Below are 18,834 nucleotides of genomic sequence, written 5' to 3' on the forward strand. Positions count from 1 at the left end.
GACAGGACCAGGTGATTCTCATCAGGCGTGATCGCTCCACCCAGCAGGCAGGTCCACTGAGGTGAGAGGCGGGGCGGACATGACAACAAGCTGTAAAAATGTATGTAAAACATTAGCAAGAGTTTAATGAGCTGATGCTAGATTTAGCATCTCGTTAAAGAATATGTTTTCACACTCTAGTCTGTTTTAAGTAATGAAACAAATCTGTTGTACTCCAAGTTTCGGCTATAACAGCCTTCAAACTGATTTCACAGCGTGCAGTTTGTTACTCCAAGTGTGAAATCGCAAAACTGAAGCATTTCCATAGAGCTGAAAAAACAGCTCCTTTTTTTGGCATCGATCCTCTTTGCTAGCTGCCATTTTAACTTCTGCGTGTGGTGAAAAACAAGCCGGCCCAGAGAAACCCCATGAAAGCAGAATGTTAGTAAAATAAAATCACGATTTTTCCAAAAATAAATCTTTTTTGTGACGATCTCAAATTTATTGATAAAATTGATTTATCGCCCAGCTCTAGTTGGGAGTTAGCATAGTGACAATAACATTTGTTCTTGCGATCAGTGTGTTTTCTATGTGTTTCAAAAAAAGGTTGGGGGTTAGAGCTATCAAGATTACGCTAACGTGGCTAACAGACCTAATGTATCTAAAGTGCCTAGTGTGTTTAACGAGTCTAATGTGGCTAACATTTCTAATGTGGATAACATGTCTAACATGGCTAATGTGGCTAATGTATCTAAAGTGTCTCACACGCCCAATGTATCTTAGTGGCTTGTGTGGCTAACGCGTCTACTGTGGCTGAAAGCTAAAAGAGCTAACTTCTAGAATGAATATCTTAAAATCAAATGTTGCACCACCCAATAAGTACTTTTTATTTTGCTAGTTCTACGCGAATAGTTTGTATATTCTGAGTTTTGATGTACCTAATTGTAATTCAGTTTAAATACAGTGACAAAAAACTAGTGTAATAAATGGAAATTACTCATTTTGGGGGAAAATTAAGCTTAAAAAAGTAAGATTTGTCAGAACTTTTCCACTGAAACCAGGTGGACGAGCTTTTTGGATTCTTTCTGGTTGTGTGTAATTCTCAGTGTTGCTCCACAACCACCCGTGCGACTTTTAGGCGTGCGTCCAAAATGGGACGCTTGTTTTAGGACTTCAGGTTCTGAACTCTGATGTTGACAAAGCAGACAAAAGTGTTAGCATGCGTCACACTTTTCTCTCCTGTGTGGTAATGTTTTCCCTCCCCGTACTTCATTCTTTGCTCTACCTTTCCCTCAGATGATAGTGCGTTCTTAGAACACACTCCGCCCTCGTCGTCAGGCGGAGAAGCTGATGGAGGCGGCGATGGAGTAACGGGGGTTTCCTCCGGCCCGTGTCCAGCTCTGGCCCCGAGCCTCACCCCCGCCTCCCAGCCCACCATCTCCCTCCTCACAGACAGCGATGCCGACGCTCTGAGCGTGGAGTCACTGACGCTACTGCCCCCCGCCGACTCGCCCCACCTGCACCCCTGTGCTGTGACTCACTCCCTTCACAGGCCGGGGGCCTCCATTCTAGAGGAGGAAGAAGAGAGCCCGCAGGAGGACGGGGGGTCTCCGCTGGACGAGACGGATGCAACAGTGAAGGAAGAAACCACCGAGACGGTTGAGCTGGTCACGCCCACAGACGAAGCTGCAGATGGAGCAGAACGCCCTGCAGGCGATGACGACGCTCTGGAGTTTGACGGAGACCTGCAGCAACAAGCAGACCTCCCGACCCAGACGACAGCTGCTGATGAAGCCGTTCGCACTGAAATGCCAGACTCGCCCGAGCTGGACTGAGGAGCCCGCACACGTCATGCACTCCCCACCCTCACGTGTCAGGAGCAATAGACTGAGTCTCACGCTGCCGCCACAGAGCCGTGTTGATGTAAATAGTCTGTAAAAGGCTTTTGAAGGCGTCTCATCACTCGCGTTTGCACATAAAGACTCTTTTATTACCCGAAAGAACAAAGACCGCACATACCGGGAAGTCCCAAAGCACATCCTATTATCTGCGCACTCACAGTGCCAGACCGCAGTGTCACGCGCAGGTGTCGATTCCTGCAACCAGCAACGTTTTTCTACTCGTCCGGATCAACGTTTGGGCTCGAACGCAACATTGTTGATGTCTCCAGCTTCAGGTCATTAAACATTCATCGATGCCTGGAAGTTTTCTTTATCAGCCCATTGAAAGTCGATCAGCTGCGTTTGCCTTTTTCTCACTCGCCAGATTTCTGTTCTTTAGTTCTTCAGACGCTTTTCCTTCGACATCACAGGAAAAACAAGAATCATCAGCAAAGATGATTCAATTAATGAATGAAGCAAAGTTGCATCACTACCCACTAAAACCTCCTTGTTTAAAACCTGCAGGCGTTTCAGTGAGGTGGAGCTATGAAGTACAGCAAATACCTCTGTGGAGGTAGAACTCACTCTGTCTTTCAGTTTGTAGGTCACGTTTAAAACAGGTTACTGAAATAAAACAAAACCTTGCAAGAGCCAAAGTCACAGTTCTTGCATTTCTTTTTCACTTTGGTTTTGACACGTCTGCATTTTGGCTTTAAAGATCCACTCCCATCATCTTTTGATATGTTTTCAAAGCGTTCTCACTTGTCTTTTAGTTATGATTATGCCGTTTTAGCCCCCTTCTAGGACATCATTTCTGCAGAAGTTCATTAAAAATTTCCCTTTCAGTTGTAGGTGGGAGCAGAAAGACTCCGCCCCCCTCCCCCCCTCGTTACCAAGAGATCTCTGTTTATCCGCTTTCCTTCAAGCTCCCATTAACCTAACTTCCGCACAGTTTTTAGCCAGATGACGCCTCGAACGAGAAAATCGAAGACGTTCATGTGTCCATTTGTCTACAAGTGTATCAGGATGGACTGGAGCTGGGAGCTTACTAGTATGTTTTTTTTTTTTGTCACAAATGTGATCTCTTTCAAACTACATTTTATTAATCCGCTCCTGATTTGCAAAGATTTGAATCAAGAAATACTTTGACAATATTCCTAAAATTGCATTTCATTCTATTTATGTCCTCCATCATTAGGAAGATGCCGCAACAACATGTTACAAACCCCCAAAAAACACAATTTTCATCATCTGCAATGTCATCTTTAAAGATTCCCCCCATGAAAATTGTGTTTTTAACATATTTTGTGGCATTTCTCTGATGATGGAGGACATATTTAAAGACAGTTAGGCTCAAAACTGCATTTCTGCATTTTTCGTGACGTAAAAGCTGCTACAGCGAACCACAACCGCTGCATTCTGATTCATCCACTTGTAGATGAATACATCCATGAACGTCTTTGCTTTCCTCCGGAATCTGGCACTCAACTATGGCTGCAGAGCTCCAATATTAGTCAGCATTTTGGTTGCACCTCAAAATTCTAAAGACACCTGCCGCTCTGCAGAGACTATGTTCCAATGCCACTAAAATCAGCATAATTATAATGAAAAGACTAGAGGGAACGCTTTTAACAGATCAAAAGAAGATCGGGGTGGCACTTTAAATCTGTTTGTTCCGTTGAATGTATCCACTAGTTTGAGAATGATTTCCAACATCGTCGGAATACTTATGAATGTCACCAACATTATTGTTGGGTTTGGGTAATTTATTCTTTTCATTAGATTCATAGAAGAAATAAAAGCAGGAAAAAACAAATGTGAACGACCTTTAATTTTGAGTTTGTTGTGAAAACGAATTGCAGATGGTTTCCTGTTGTCACAGGGCTAACCTCCACTTCCTGTTTTGCTTTAATCCAAACAAATGAAGTTTTTTTTTACCGCAATAATTGAGAAGCTAAGCTACAAGAGGAGAGATGAATGTAAGCAGGAAATTCTCCTTTTTATGCAGCAGGGTTTTATTTCAACAAGACTGGATTTGTCTTCATTTTGGCAGAATTTAAGGCTTCTTCTTCCTTTATTTTCCAGCTGTTTTTTCTGTTCAAATTTGTAAAAGAGGAATTCAGAGCAATACTCTCTTTTGTGTCCGTCTCTTAATGTTTTCATCCTGCGCCTGTAAAAAAGCAGCAGAGTGATGGTGAGATCACGCGAAAGAAGCTCGTCATGGTTTGGAGAGCTCAGCGAATCGTGACGAGCTTCCATGAAACTGACTGAATGTGTGTGTTAGTAACTTTTTTATGCTCTGTAAATGCTTTTAATCTTGTAATTATAGATCAGTAAAATAGAGATAAATAAAGAGCTGCAATAAATTATTCTACTAAACAAAAGTTTGGTTTTTGTCTGTTGTTTTAGAGCGCAGGAGGATTTATTTTGACTGAAAATTGAACTTTCTTAAAAACGAAATTGATTTTTAAATTGTAAAAATGAAAATATCTTTTTTATTTTTGGATCGTCCACAACCAAATGTAAACATCACCTTGTTTGAAGGTTGAGGGAGTGACGTGGTCTGCACCTCCCTCGTGGCTGCTCGGGGCCCCGCAGTCAGTTGTGGTCTGTACGTGTTACTTTAATCACGGTTCCCTTCTTCAGGGAAGTCTGCGCGCTCGTGCGTAAACGTGAATGGTTTCCTGGTACTGAGCCCATCTCTTTTCAAAGTGTTTTCTCTGCGCTAAACCACAGACGCTGCAGTAATTGCGATTCAGACGACTGAAGATTGGACTCCTCACCTCTGAAGCTCGTCACCTGGCACTTCTCAAAAGGTTTTCTGAGTAGTGTGTAGCCAAACTGAAACTACCCTGAAAACACTAGATGTAGATGTTGTTGATAACAAATCTGTGTACTAGTTCCATTTGTATTATTTTAATCTAAAATATTTTAAAGCTAAAATAGATAGATGTTAATGCTAAATGTATATTGAAGGAAGTTTAGTGTAATCACTATTTTTGCAAAAGCTGATGAACATTAAACCTTAGATTAGGCGACATATATTGCCATTTAACAGATGTTTCTTCCTTTTTGAGGTCAATTTATTCATCAAGTGCCAGTTTACAAATGAGGTGTCAAAGTGCTAAACAAAACCAAAAAAACATCTGACAAAACTCATTGTTATAATCCAATTTTAGTCCAAATAATTCAATTCAAACCAGATTATCTCGGTTGTACACAGCAGCTTTTAAATGTGACTAAACAGATTACATTAACATGTTCTTGTAGCTTTTTCTCATAGTGGGGGACATGTATGGAAGAATTTAAGATTAAAACTGCATTTCTTTATTCAAATCGGATCAGGAACGGATGAAAACCGGATGCTTGAAAAAAGCTTGGATTTGTGACGCAGTAACGGCTATGGCTGGACCAATTCTGGTATCTGGCTCAAAACTACGGCTGGATGGCTCCGATATTGCTCGCTGTTTGTTTTGCTACGCTAGTGTTAGCTTGGGCTTGTGAGATGCTAACGGGACAGTATTAACTAAGCTAACTTCTGTGCCAACAGTCCCACCTACAACCCAAATGAGCATTTCTGATGAACTCCTACTGCTCTGCAGAAAATATGTCTTAAATATAGGGATGCAAAAGATATTAGATACTTATCAAAAAAATTAATCGGGCAGTAGGAGTAAGTAAGTATCCGTTAGGAAAAAATATCCAAAAACTGATCAAGCAACTGCAGTATCATTTAAAAAACCACAGATTTGAACAAGATTATGTTGGTTAAAATGTATAAAATCAATCAAGAAGTTAATAATTGATTTTTGGCAAACTAGAGTTTCTCTGCTGTTTGTTTTCCTTCCATCTTTGTCTTTTTATGTCCATGCGATGCAAACAAAAAGACGTCCAATCATAAGTTGGCTTCTTCCAAGTTGAGACCTGAATACATTTCATGCATTATTATTTATTGCTTTAAATTCCATATCAATAAGAAATATCTAGATTTTAGTGTTTATGGTAAAAAAAAAAAAATAGACTGTATCCTATCGCCAAAAAGTTAGTTGAATCCTTTATCGATTCGTGGACCATGTACCGCGATGCGTATCGAATCGTGTGAGAGGGAAAAAGACACACCACTACTTAAAAATGACCCAGTTTTTTTGAGTTTGGCATATTTATCATTAAAAAAACACTGGTAATGATTTTACAAAAGAAAAACATTTGTCGCAGTGGGAGTGTCCTCTGTGTCACAGCAGCTGCACTGCCGCTGAGAGGAAAGCTCTGTAGCGAGCAGTTAAAGGACTGCATTGCAAGATGAAGGAGGAGGGGCCTGAATATCATCAAGGAAATAGACTTATTAGAAGTGACCACTTGAACATGCATTAACGAGGGCGGAATGAATGTAGATTTTAAGGTTCCTCACTCTCTTACTGAAAACGATGAGGAACTTCTGAGTTCAAGGTTTGACTCTACCATTATTTCAAGTTTACATTTGGCCTAAAATTAAATCTGTGTTTTTCTTCATGGTCATCAGTGGTCTAGTTCACCAATCAGATAACCATTCTTTTTAATCTAACTTAAAATACCATTTATGTTTCAGTTCCAATGAAACAAAAAGTTCATCTTCATTCTGACATGTGGAATCAGACTGAGATATACAACATTAAAGGTCAAATAATAGTTGATTAAAGGCCAGAGGGAAAAAAAGGAACTGATTGCCACACTCGAGTCATGTTGACATTTATTATTAGTCGACAAAACTTTTTGTCAGTTTTTTTATTTTTGGCATGGAGGTAGGCGGTCTTACTTCCTGGTTCCAACCATGTTTAGACCTTTGAGTTTTGCTTATAGAACTATAGTTTCACTTGCGTCATAAGAAAAGTGGAGTAAAAAACCCATTGAAAAAGAAAGGAGGAGACATTCTGAAAACTATGACCTAAGAGGAAAACTTTCACTCAACTGTGGAGAAAAGTGCCAAAAAAGCATCAGTTGATAAAATAATCTGGTTTATTCAAAGGGAGAAAGAGATGTTTTATTTTTTCCTAAGTGTCAAATCATAGCTTCCTTATTCCAAATTCCTGTAAATCTGAGTTGTAAATCCTTAAATGTTTTACTCATAAGAGAAGGAGGAAGTTGGGAAGTCAGTGAATGACTAAAGCTTCTTCCAGTAAAGTTTAAACAAAGCTCAGCAAAGAGCACTTCAAGAGTCTCACACCAGAAAAGGATCATTCTTTTCCTTGCTGGGATGGACTAAGACTAGAGCGGATGTTTCAGTCGTTTTTTTTCTTTCTCCCTATTTGGTCATTTTTGGACTGATTTCTGTAGAACATTCATCATTCGAAGAACAGAAAATGACATTTTTTTCTGAAATCAGCTGATGGGCTCACTGTCACACATCACCTCACTTCACGTTTCACTTCTCCAAAAAAAAAAAAAAAAAATTGTAAATGTCCTGAAAACGGAGGAGTTAAGCGAAACTGTTGTGTGATTCACCAGCAACCAGGCCTACAAGAAATCACACCTTTTTTTTTTTGTAATCCTCAAGCTCATAGATATAGCAGCTATAGATTTGCTGTGTGAAATCTAGTTTATTTTTTTCATCAATTGTGAGGATTACACTCACTATGAGTCACTATGTGTTTGGGAGCGTTTGTGAAATTCCCCATACCATCACAACCCTCAATAGCAAGTTTGGTCTTAGTGTTGGAGGTTTGGTGAAACGCCGGTGGCTTCTCACTGTAGCAGTGTTAGGTTGAAAACAGCGCGGCCACGGTGTGTTACTGTCATAAATGTCACAGGCAAATAAACAATTGTTAGTCTGATCTTGTAGACAGCTGTGGGTGTTTGGTTTCACTGACATAAATCAAGACCCCATTGACCAAATGGCAAATGTCCTGAGCCTACCAAACGCCAACACACACACATGCTCGCTGCAATTCTTCTCACACCATTAACACAAGGTGCATGGGTAGTGTCGGCCCACACGTCCAGAAAAAGGATGTAAGCATTCAAACTAGCATGAAGGTCAAATAATTATTGTTCTTATTTGAATATAGAATTTCTTTGGTTTAGTTGAACACCTGTTCTATTGTCAAAATAGTTCAAGAAAAAGTGAATAGCGTACAGCATTTTCAAAGACTTTCACACTGCACCGTTTGGTCTGCACCAGTGTTTGTCTCTTTGGATAGTCTGCAGTGTTTTGAGCTGGTGTGAAAGCTCACTTACAGTCTGCTGTGGACCAATCAAGTGAGCTTTGATTCATCCCTCCATTTTCCAAACAAGCTGAATCCCTTTCAGGATGAAGGGGTTGCTGGAGCCTATACTGGCTGCCATTCTCATTCCCAATTTGTCATATATGAACATATGGTTATGCCCCCCTCCTCATCACTTTTTGACGTTTTGGGTATCCCCATCTTGTTTTCTGACGTGCTGGGTGTCCCCATTAAATCACGGGTCCCCCAACCCTCAGGCTCATGCTGTTTGGGATGTGGTACCGTATTGGGATTAGGTTACAGGTCTCAGCTGCGTCCTGGTACTGGTCCGCGTCCCGAGCACTAATGGGAACAGCCAGCAAGTCAAAAAACGACAAGTTGGAGAATTCCAAAATATGAAAAAGTAACACTCAGATGGCCCGAACCATACATCCATATATGTGCAAGATAGAAGAGAGAATGAGTCTGTTGGGTAAAGGCGGCGGACACCCATAGACTGTACATGAGAACTGGACCGAGTAAGTGTGAGGTCACTTCCGGCTCCAACAAAATTAAATCATTTCTGTTGCCACCAGAAATAGAAAGTAAGCAGTGATTGTCTGAGTGAGTATTTCTATGGCAACCACTTTCGCCAATCAGGAGTGAGCTTGTTGGAAGTCCACACCCCTACTTCTTGAAAGTGGGAGAATTTGTCAGTTTAACAAGTGTATAGCATGAGACCACCTACTTTTATGTTTTATTTTATAATTTTTATAACTTGCTTTAAAGAAAAATTATTTTAAAAAATAACTGTGACTACGTCCGAATTCCTTCCCCACTCACCATAATATGCTTTCACCATTTTGTACCAAAATCTAGTGCCCTAGAAATCTCCCAGAAGTCTTTGCAAAAAAATAATTGTGCATCAGTTGGCAAATATGGACCACAATGCATTGCGTTTGAACAATTTTTGCAAAAAAAAAAAAAAAAAACGTATTTTTTTAACAAACCTTTCATCATCAGAACACAGTGGGTTCGTAAATAGATATCGTAAAATGTTTGTATTGGTTAGATTTTCACTTTGTGAAATCTGTGACGCCATATTTGCCATTTAGAAGGAAAAAAAAAAGTAGTGAGCATGGTTCTTTTTAAATTCCAGGGAATTAGATAGTCCTGCATTGTATAGTTTTTTTTGCGATTAGGGATTAGGGTAGGAATTTCGACCTAGCTCTAGCTAGCTAAGAGCTAGCGCTCCTGTGTTCTCCTCCTGTGAAAGTGCAGTGTGAAACCATACTAAAAGTACATTCCTTTTTGACATTCCTCCCTTCTTCAGATATATATCCTGGTGTCAAAGCACTTTAATTTTGCACTTGCAGTACTTTGTTTTGTTTGTAAAATTTCTCTCAATTTGCCTTTATTTAGAAAAAAAGAATGAATTTTATGGTCACATTTACTCTATCTCCTACGCCTTTTAAGATTGTGAGATTCCATTTCTCTTAGAAACTACATTTTTCATGTTCAAACAAACACAATTTACAATACACTCCTTGGGTGTATTGCTACTTCATTTGTAAGCAGTAAACGCTTTATTATAGTAAAGTTAGGGATGATTAGAGATGAAAATAAACACTTTTTTAAAAGAGATTTTGTTTTCCCATTATTATAATGTCATGTTTTTATGATGTTCATGATCACTTGTGTAGTATAGCTGCTTCTTGCCCGTTTCATTCTTTTAGCTTAACCTTAAGACTTGGCCCAGACATGACATTGTTTTATGATTCATGAATCATTAAATTAAAAGAAAAGTCTGGATTTTTCCTGTATCTAACGCGTGTCATGGTTCAATGTGTCTCACTTTCGGTTTGAGGTAACCATATAAAGTTGACTCCAATGTTGTCTAGTTTCAGTGGTTTGCCCAGTTTAGACGTGGTGCCACAGGCAACTCTCCTCAAGCAAAACCTCTAGAAAAATCTTCCTGAATCTCAATTATATAAGCTAGATTTATGGAAACGTTGAGCTTTTTTTCATGTCTCCTCTTTGAAGTTAAATTCAAAACTGAACTGTTGCAGTGAATCAACAGGTTTCTTTAACCGCTAACTCCAAAAGTTTCCCTCTTCCTCATGAGTCTGAACTTTGTTCACATTAAGCTTGATCTGCTTCCACACACACATATATAATCACACATGTTTGATTTTATCTCACCTCTGCCCCGTTTCTGGTAAGTGTGCTTGTGCATGAGCGTAACAATTCATTTACTACCAAAAGAGCCCCACCCACCCATCACTCTGCCTTACAGAGATGACTCACTGCGGTGATAATACTGTATTCCACCTTCCACATTTCCTGTCTGTCTGCTCTATCGTCTGTGACACAGCACCACATGGTCCATGAGGGGGCGTGTCACGCACCACACGTAAAAGATTCAAACAAACCCAAAAAGACTTCATTTAAATATGTTTTATTCAAAAGAAATACGTATAAAATATAATAATGTAATTATGATTTATATATCTGCTTGGCAGAGATAGTTAAAAAAAGATTTAGAGGTGAGACACCTCTGCATACAGTACGACTTGATACCAGACGCTTACATTTCGTCCGGATATTTGAACCTTCAGGGTTGACAAACGTTACGCTGTGATGTAAACACTTCATATTAGAGTATTAAAATGTGCTACAAAGTCTCGTTTCTGTTCGTTTCAAGCGTACCCTCCACCGGAACTGGCTACAAGTCCATTTCCAAAAAGTCCGTGGAAGGTGAGTAAGACCAACAGACTCTGTTGGATTTCTGTGGCGCCTTTTATTATTAGCTCCACTGTGCTTGTAGTTTCCTTTTAATGCAGCACTTTCCAACGCTCTGAGATCTTCTGTCCATGTGCTAGTTGAGTCACTCGAGGTATTGGGTGATGATATGCTTTGAATCATTTCTGTCCAACTGGAAGCTGCCTGTAGTCGCCCAACGTTGTATTGTCTCTTCACGAACGTTTCACATTGTTTAAGCACAGAAGGGTCGGCTGCGTGCGTCTGTAACCATGGAGACGCAGCATTGCCCAGCGACTCCACCAACGTGCATTTACTTGAAAAGAATTGCACACTTGAAATGAGACATAGCACGGCCAAGACTCTGGACACCTGGTGGATCACAGTTTGTAAGGGAACTCCAACAGGAAGTCCTGGACCACATGGGTGGCAGGCAGCTCCGTGAGGTGGCTCTTTCCGCCGCACATCTCCACGATGCGCCTCCTGCACAGCTCCTGCAGAGATGGCTGCCATTTCCTGTACGGGACGCTCAGGCTCTTCTTGGGCGAGTTGATGTAATGCTCCAAAAGGGCGAACAGTGTCAAGAAGGAGCGCTCGCTGCCCGCCAGCGAAAACTTGTGCTGCTTGTAGTCAATGCGAACGCTGACTGGCCCGCCCTTGGCGTTGTAGGACAGCGTGAAGAACACGTTCTTCTGCCGGCTGTCACGAATCAGGAAGCTTCCCAAGGGAGCGTCCTGCAGCATGCGGTGGGCGTCCTCCACTCCCAGAGGGCCCCAGTAAAAGCCGCTGCGCTCGAGTTTGGCCGCAGTATCGGTGATGGTGTCACAATCCTCTCGAGAGGTGAAGGTACGAAAGTGAGTCAGGTGGACTGATCTGGGGCTTGGGTTTGCCCGGCGCTGAAGACCGTCTGACTGCGTGCAAGGGGGTGAGCTTGGCAAATGGCTCTTTTCATGGCCTTCCACTGCGCTGTTGGCTACCATCCTACAGAAGGGAGAGGCCCCAAACCCTCTCCCATCTCTAACGCCCACACTGACATCCTGGAAGAGAAAAAGAAAACATTAGTCTATAAGCTAAAACAGGTTCACATGCATGCATGCATGTTTCATTTATTACCCGTCACTGGAGAAATACTAATAATGTTTCCTACTTTCTGTTAAGCAATGCCAAGTTTAGTGGAACTTCACTTCATGGTTTGGCTGGAATCCAAATCCATGGCACACGGTACAGATCATGCTTAAGGCACTACTCGTTTAATTTCGTTTTGATGGGAGCAAAAAAATAGTGAAAACAAAACTTCATGGAGCCAGCAGCATAAATGACACCATGACTGAGCAATAAAGAATCAGAGTCTTGATACTTCTTGAAAACAACTTTCCTAAAGTGACCCCATTCTTCCTTAGGGGCATGTGTGAGGCCACTCTCCTAGACCTTAATGAGTTTGTCAATCATGACTGGATTTCAAAAGGTTGCTGTGTGATTCACCACATTTGGCATCAGGATTTCTGAGAATGTGCTAGTGCTTCTGTGAATAGAAACTAGTGCAGTTCCAGTAGGAGATAAACATCAGTGTGGAGGGTAAAGTTTAAAGAGTCACCATCCCTTATATGTAACCACAGCGTTAATTACGAATATATATTTTTATGTATGTATTTATTAAATTGTGGAAATTATTATTTTTTTCTTAAAAGCACATAAAAAAATAATTTCATTTATTAATTTAATTTTATTTATTTTACTTTTTTTTCCTTGGTCTGTCTAAAAATATGCCTGACTAAAAAAAAAAATGCTTACCGTTTTGTTGTGATGACAGCGGCGGTTCAATCTTTTTTTTAATTCCGAAGTAGCAACAAAAAGGCAGGCAGGGGCAAACAATATCCAGCAGATAATCCGCAGGAAAGCATAGCCTTTCGCCCCTCTCTCCTCCGTCTGGCTCGTCTGAGCGTTTGGACGCCGAGTAAACACTCCTTCACATTTATAGAGAGGCCGCCCGTTGGCCCCGCCCCGCCCCCTTGTTCTCTGAATCGCTTCGCTTCTGTGAAACAGAAACGAAACTGAAACCTTCAGCTGCGACGTTTCAGTTTATTTGAAGTCTTTTCAGATTTGAAGAAATTCGAGAAAACCGCAGAGTCACGTGATATGTTCGAGTAACTCGCGCGGTTGCACAGAACCGTGTAAACACTTAAAAAACAGACATATGAGAAAAATAACCAAGTATTGCAAAAAAAAAGTATATGAATAATAATGCTTAAAAAAAAACTTTATGACACATTAGGTGATGATGTCAACTTCTGCTTTTTATTAATTATAACCTCTTCTTTGTAAAATAATCTGCTATAAATTGCCTTATTTTCCACATGTAGTAATCTTCAACCTTTTATGGCGTGTCAGATTTTTCCAGCGTCGTTTAGCCTGTATTTTATTAGGTTTTCTATATTTGGATGACTTCTTAATTTATAATCCTGCAGCTGTTGGTGGGCCCACCCCCCAAAACTGAAACAAAAGTCCTGCTGGAACATGAATCTCATTTTAAGATTCTTTTTTAGTTATTTTAGTTCCACACAGGGGTGGAGCTAAAGGGGGGTAAGGGGGGACACCTGGCCCTCTAGCAAACAGCTTTGCCTCCCCACCTGCCCTCCCAAGTTTTGAGTCACTATTAGTATCATTATTGACAAAGATTAAGAAATCATCAATACAAGCTTCTTTAAGCATTAGCAATAGCACCTCAGCTAAAATAGCAGCTGTTTAAGCATTAATAATAATAATAATAATAATACAGTTTAAAGTACATGTTTTTATCCTTTCATTTCTAATGCTCTAATTTTTCATATAACCCTTTCATATAAAACGTTCTAGCTCCACCACTGGTTCCACACGATGCATTTCAAAGGAAATGATGCATCAAATTTAGTTTATTTAATTGATCATTCTCCTGCTCAGCAACTGAGTGTGTGCATGCACAGTTATCAGACCATCTGCACGGCATTGAATGAGTCATGCTTTGAACAGGTGCCTCGGAACCATTTGAGGACATTTCTGTGTGACACCACCACCATCTCTTACTTGTAACCCGCTGTGTTTCTTTTAACTTCACACGGCACGTCCTAGGCCCTATTCCCAGTAAGCAAAGCTGGCCTTGTTGCAAAAGAGGTGGTCAGATGAACTGAAAGTTAAGGAAGCGCTCAAAGTCATTTGAGAACTAGTGACATGCAAGTACTTGCTGTCTAAAGCAGTCTGAGCACAGTCTCGCTGTCTTATGGTTACTTGACCCATCAGATTAATGCAGGATCTAACAGTTCTGCTCTTGTCATCTCTGTAGCAGCGTGATAAAACTCTCAGGACTAGATACTTCTGCTTTACTGTAATATGCTTCTGGTGGGGGACGTGCAGAAAAGCAATTCCTAAGAGAAAAGAGAACCTCCCACTATTTTTTTACACACTGGGAGAGACAAATCCCTTTAACTCCGTAAAGTTCGTAACTTGCGTCTGTTATTTGTAAATGACTCCAGGCTCAGACAAAAAACATTAAGACAATTGGAATGATTAGCAAAGACACGCATTTTTCTTTGTATTTGTCTCTAATTTGTGCTGCCAGTGTGACTTCAAGCTGGAAAAAAACATCTGCAGCTCTGAGCTGATTCTGCTGAAGTTGCACATGTGTTTCAGATTATAAGCTGTGTCCCAATTGGGTCTTATTTTAAACATGTCTTGCGTGATAGGGAGGTCTATGTTTTCTTGGACCGGTATGCTTCTTTGTTGTCTTTTTTTTCCATAGGTTTCATTTCTGTGAAACAGGGAGGGACTAAAGCAGAAACAGCGTGCTGTGTCTGAGCAAAAGAATTTGCAGACCAATGAGACTGTTTTGCAAGCCGGAGCAGATACAAGATTTATTGCGTGCACGCTCTGATACTGAATCAAAACCTAAGAAGTCCCACGATGGAACATGTATCAAAGTATTTAAATGCAATATATTATATATTAAAACTTTTGACAGTTTGTACGGTAATCAAAACACCTACTTTGTTTTGCGTTTTTCAAGAGAGCTCCCTCCCTAACAACTAAAAAAACTATATAGTGCAGGACTATCTAGTGCTCTGGATTTTAAAAGCAACACAGACACCATGCTCACAACTTTTTTCTTTTTTTAAACACCAAATATGACATCACTGCTTCACTGAAGTAAAAATAATGAATAATAAATATGAACATTTAACAAGATCTATTTATGAATCTACTGTGTTCTGATGCTAAAAACTTGGCTGGTTTCTAAAGAATACTTGAAACACATTTTTCCCCCCAAAAAAATAATTCAAAGGCAATGTATTGTGGTTTATCTTTGCAAATCTAGTGACCATAGATGCACACTAGCTCAAATTACCTCACTACTCACTTCTTGGTGTACTACAGGGTGTCCCATAAGTCTCTATACATAATACATTCCATAAATATATGGTTCTAACATGTATTTCTTTATATTTCAGATGCCCCAGAGAATGCATTTGAGTAAAGAACAAGAAAGGTCAAATCATCCTGATGGCCGGTTCAGCAAGCAGTTGTACGCTTGCAAGTGGATTTAACAGAAATCATAGGACAAGTATCACACGTGACAAAACTTATTGTCAAGATCAAAAACAGGAAGTGTTTTGGATCATATTTGAAGCATATTATATTTAAAAGAAAAAGGTTTATGTCAAGAATCGCTTATTTTTTCTATGTATGGAGACTTATGGGACACTGTATAAAACGGATTCACCATTTTATAGGGCTGTCCAAAATCTGCAGTTCCAAAATTGAGGCTAAGCCCAAAATCACTCCCTAATCCCTAACTGCTGAAAAACTATGTAGTGCAGGACAATCTACTGTCCTGGACTTTAAAAGCAATTCGGACACCATGCTCACTTCCACTTTTTGTTGTTATTTTTTTAATGGCAAATATGACAATTTCACAACGTGAAAACCTAACCAATCCAAACATTTTACGGCAACTATTTTTAAATACACTGTTTTGATGATGATGATGAGTTGAAACTTAATTTAAAGAATACGTTGAAATACTTGTATTTCAATATATAAAAATTCATTGTGGTCTATATTTCCAAATCTAGTGAGCATCGATGCACACTGATTTTTCTCAGAGAATTCTGGGAAATTTCTTAGGCACACAACTTTGAAATTGTAGATTTTTATTGGACTACAAAATAGCGAAGGCGCTATTTAGTACACTCAGCCCATATAAGAATTTCCACCCTGATCTCTAACTACTGAAACCTATAATGTGTGGGACTATCCAGTGCAAAATCCTCACTACTTTACTTTCGTTTTTCTAAACGATATTTTGTCACTGATTTCCTGACTCCACTGTGTTCTGATGATGAACATATGGATGGTTTGTTCAAAAATTACATTTAAACTTGTTTTTATTCACAAAAATTGTTTGACCGCATTGCATTGTGGTCTATATTCGCTAATGTAGTTAGCATTGATGCATGCTGGTTTTTTGCAAAGATTTCTGGGAAATTTCTAGGGCACTCAATTTTGGAATTGTTGAGTCGGACAGCTCTAGAAAAAGCGAGCGCACTATATAGTGAGTAGGAAAGGAATTTGGACAAAGGAAATTTCCCAGATGTCTCTGCAAAAAACCAGTGTGCAACGTTGCTCGTTGTGCAAATATAGACCACAATGCATTGCGTTCAAACAATTATTGTAAAAGAAAACATCATTCTAATTTAATTTTTGGTAAATCATCCACGTTTATCACCATCAGACCACAGTGGATTAATAAATAGTTTTCTTAAAATGTTCATATTTGGCGGCTGGGTAGCTCAGTGGGCTAGGTGAAGGGCTGGCACTCAGGAGCCCTGGGTTCGATTCCAGGGCTGTCCACTGATCCCCACCCAGATTGGGTCCTTAGGCAAGACCCTTGACGCTGCTGCCTAACTGGGTCCCTGTGCCCCTCAAGTACAGGGTTGTGTCAGGAAGGGCATCCGGCGTAAAAACTCTGCCAAATCACTAATGTGAAACAGTGGGTGCTGTTACGCTGTGGCGACCCCGAAAGGGATAAGTCGAAAGTGAACTACTACTACTCTTAAAATGTTCATATTTAATCTGTGATGTCATATTTTCTGTTATAAAAAAAATTAGTGAGCATGGCGTCTGAATTGCTTTTAAAATCCAGGGCACTATTTCTAGTAGTTAAGGTAGGAATTTGGATTGTGGTTTGGGAAATTTCCAGAAAAAAATCTTCAAAATGGCAAATGCACTATACAGGTAAAGTGCACAAAATATTGAGTACTGAAGGAATCCTGACACAATCTCTTTGTCAATAAGTTAAAAAAAAGTACTTTTCATTCATTTTATGCATATATTGAACCTTTTGTCCTCTCTGTAGTCGAGGACAGGTCTGCAGTATGGCTTTTGTCTTGTGCGTGTCGTCATCCTCAGTCTTTTAAACCTGTTTTATGAATTTATTTTAGTTGTTTCATTTCTGAAACATGCATGACTAAGCATAAGCAAATCACCGTACAAGCTTTAATATCTTCCAATATTTCTTAAAAAACTAAGAAATAATTTTTTAATTTTAACTACTTTTTTTTTATTATTTCAAATCTTTTGTGCAGTTTTGCTGGTATCATCATACAACAACAAGCAGGATGAGGAAGTATTGACCCCTGTGTATGAATTAAGCCATTGTTGAATCATTTATTTATTTATTGACTCGATCCTTTGGAATTCTCTTCCCCATCTGCAGGACATGTTAGAACATTGCCTTGTTTTTCTTCTCTCTGCAGCCCAGAAAAGTCTAATTTTCAACCCTACAACAAATGCTGACCAGTTTGACAGTTGGAGGAACTGGATTTGCACCTCTCTGCAAATGAAAATGTTCTTTCGAAATGAGGCCCGCCATTCCCAAACCCTTTTTGTTTGTTCCCATTGATAAGGCATGAACGGCTGCTTCAGGGAATATAGCGAACTTGTAAACATTGTAAACCACTATAAAACCTCCAAAACATTTATTGTTGGTAATCAGTGACTGTATTTGAAGGTTTATACTGTTCTATAAAATAGGAGCCATAAAGCTTGTCTCATTTAGTTGTTTTTACTTGCAGTTTCACTTTTGCGTGGATATCAGATAAATATTACAGCTTTTAGTGTGTTTAAAGTAATAAGGAAACACAGTGAAGACAGGGAAATTGAAAAGAAGAAATAATGGATATGCCTCGGTACACACACTCCGCCCTCGGCAATGCATGCTGAAGGATCTACTTTCATTGAAAGACTGCTTGTGTCAGGCCTCCCTGATTAAAACTCTTGTGTTCATTGTAGCTACGCAATTTTCTACAACTATTTACAGCTGATACATACAAAACCAGAGTCTGAATTAACAGCACATGCTCATTCCAAAGTCGTCACATACTGACGCATGGTTAAAGGTTTGGGTCTACCAATTGGCTGTTCCAATTGAATCAAGGCTCCCCAACTTCAGGGTCTGCTACCAGGAACAGACTGTGGCGGTACCCTAGCCCAGTACCGGAGCCGGTACCGGACATGCACCGGTACTGGGTTAAGGTATTGGCACCAGTCGCGTCCCGTGGACCAGTCCGTGTTCGGACAAAATGCCCGGACCCTTGATTTAATTGTGCTGCCGGCTGTCATTGTTTCATTCGATGTATGACGTTCACAGTATAGTTTTACCGAAGTCAATGACAGCTGGCAGTGCATCAGAAAACGACGCCGTGGCACTGTGTCCAGACGCAGACGGGTCCGCGGTGACGATACCCTTACCTTGACCCGGTACTGCTGCATGTCTGGTTCCTGGACCGTTGTACATCTGGTTCCGTTGTGCTTCCAGTGCCAGGTTAGGGTACCGTTGAGCGTCTGGTATCGCCTCCGGTACCAGGTTAGGGTCCGCATCCCGGTAGCAGACCCAGAGTTGGCGAGCCATGATTTAATTGAAACAACCAGCATGTCAAATTTTGACGAGTCAAAACGTCAAGTCCTTTAAACATGCATCAAATGTGAGGACTTGGGAATGAGCAGGTGTT

At 40.2% G+C, this 18,834-nt stretch overlaps 2 protein-coding genes across 5 annotated transcripts in view; one reads left to right on the plus strand and one right to left on the minus strand.

Moving 5' to 3' along the window:
• Window positions 1-3,675, plus strand: part of clec16a (C-type lectin domain containing 16A) — a 38,174-nt gene extending 34,499 nt beyond the window's left edge. For all 4 annotated transcript variants that reach the window (XM_024271323.2, XM_024271320.2, XM_024271322.2 and 1 more), the window contains one exon: window positions 1,276-3,675. In XM_024271323.2, the coding sequence (XP_024127091.1) occupies window positions 1,276-1,814 (539 nt within the window). In that variant the 3' untranslated portion in view covers window positions 1,815-3,675. The remainder of the gene's footprint in view (window positions 1-1,275) is intronic.
• Window positions 3,676-10,477: 6,802 nt separating this feature from the next.
• socs1a (suppressor of cytokine signaling 1a) lies at window positions 10,478-12,851 on the minus strand. Its single transcript, XM_024271325.2, has 2 exons — window positions 12,587-12,851; window positions 10,478-11,832 (listed from the first exon to the last, which is right to left on the minus strand). Exon 2 carries the CDS (start codon window positions 11,773-11,775, stop codon window positions 11,176-11,178), a length of 600 nt encoding a protein of 199 aa, XP_024127093.1. The 5' UTR covers window positions 11,776-11,832; window positions 12,587-12,851; the 3' UTR covers window positions 10,478-11,175.
• Between the last annotated feature and the right edge of the window lie 5,983 nt (window positions 12,852-18,834).

This window comes from Oryzias melastigma, linkage group LG8 (genome assembly GCF_002922805.2).
Source record: "Oryzias melastigma strain HK-1 linkage group LG8, ASM292280v2, whole genome shotgun sequence".
NCBI classification, from domain to species: domain Eukaryota; kingdom Metazoa; phylum Chordata; class Actinopteri; order Beloniformes; family Adrianichthyidae; genus Oryzias; species Oryzias melastigma.

Coding starts and splice junctions, on each gene's coding strand:
- socs1a (XM_024271325.2), bottom strand. CDS start 11,775: ATGGTAGCCAACAGCGCAGTGGAAGGCCATGAAAAGAGCCATTTGCCA.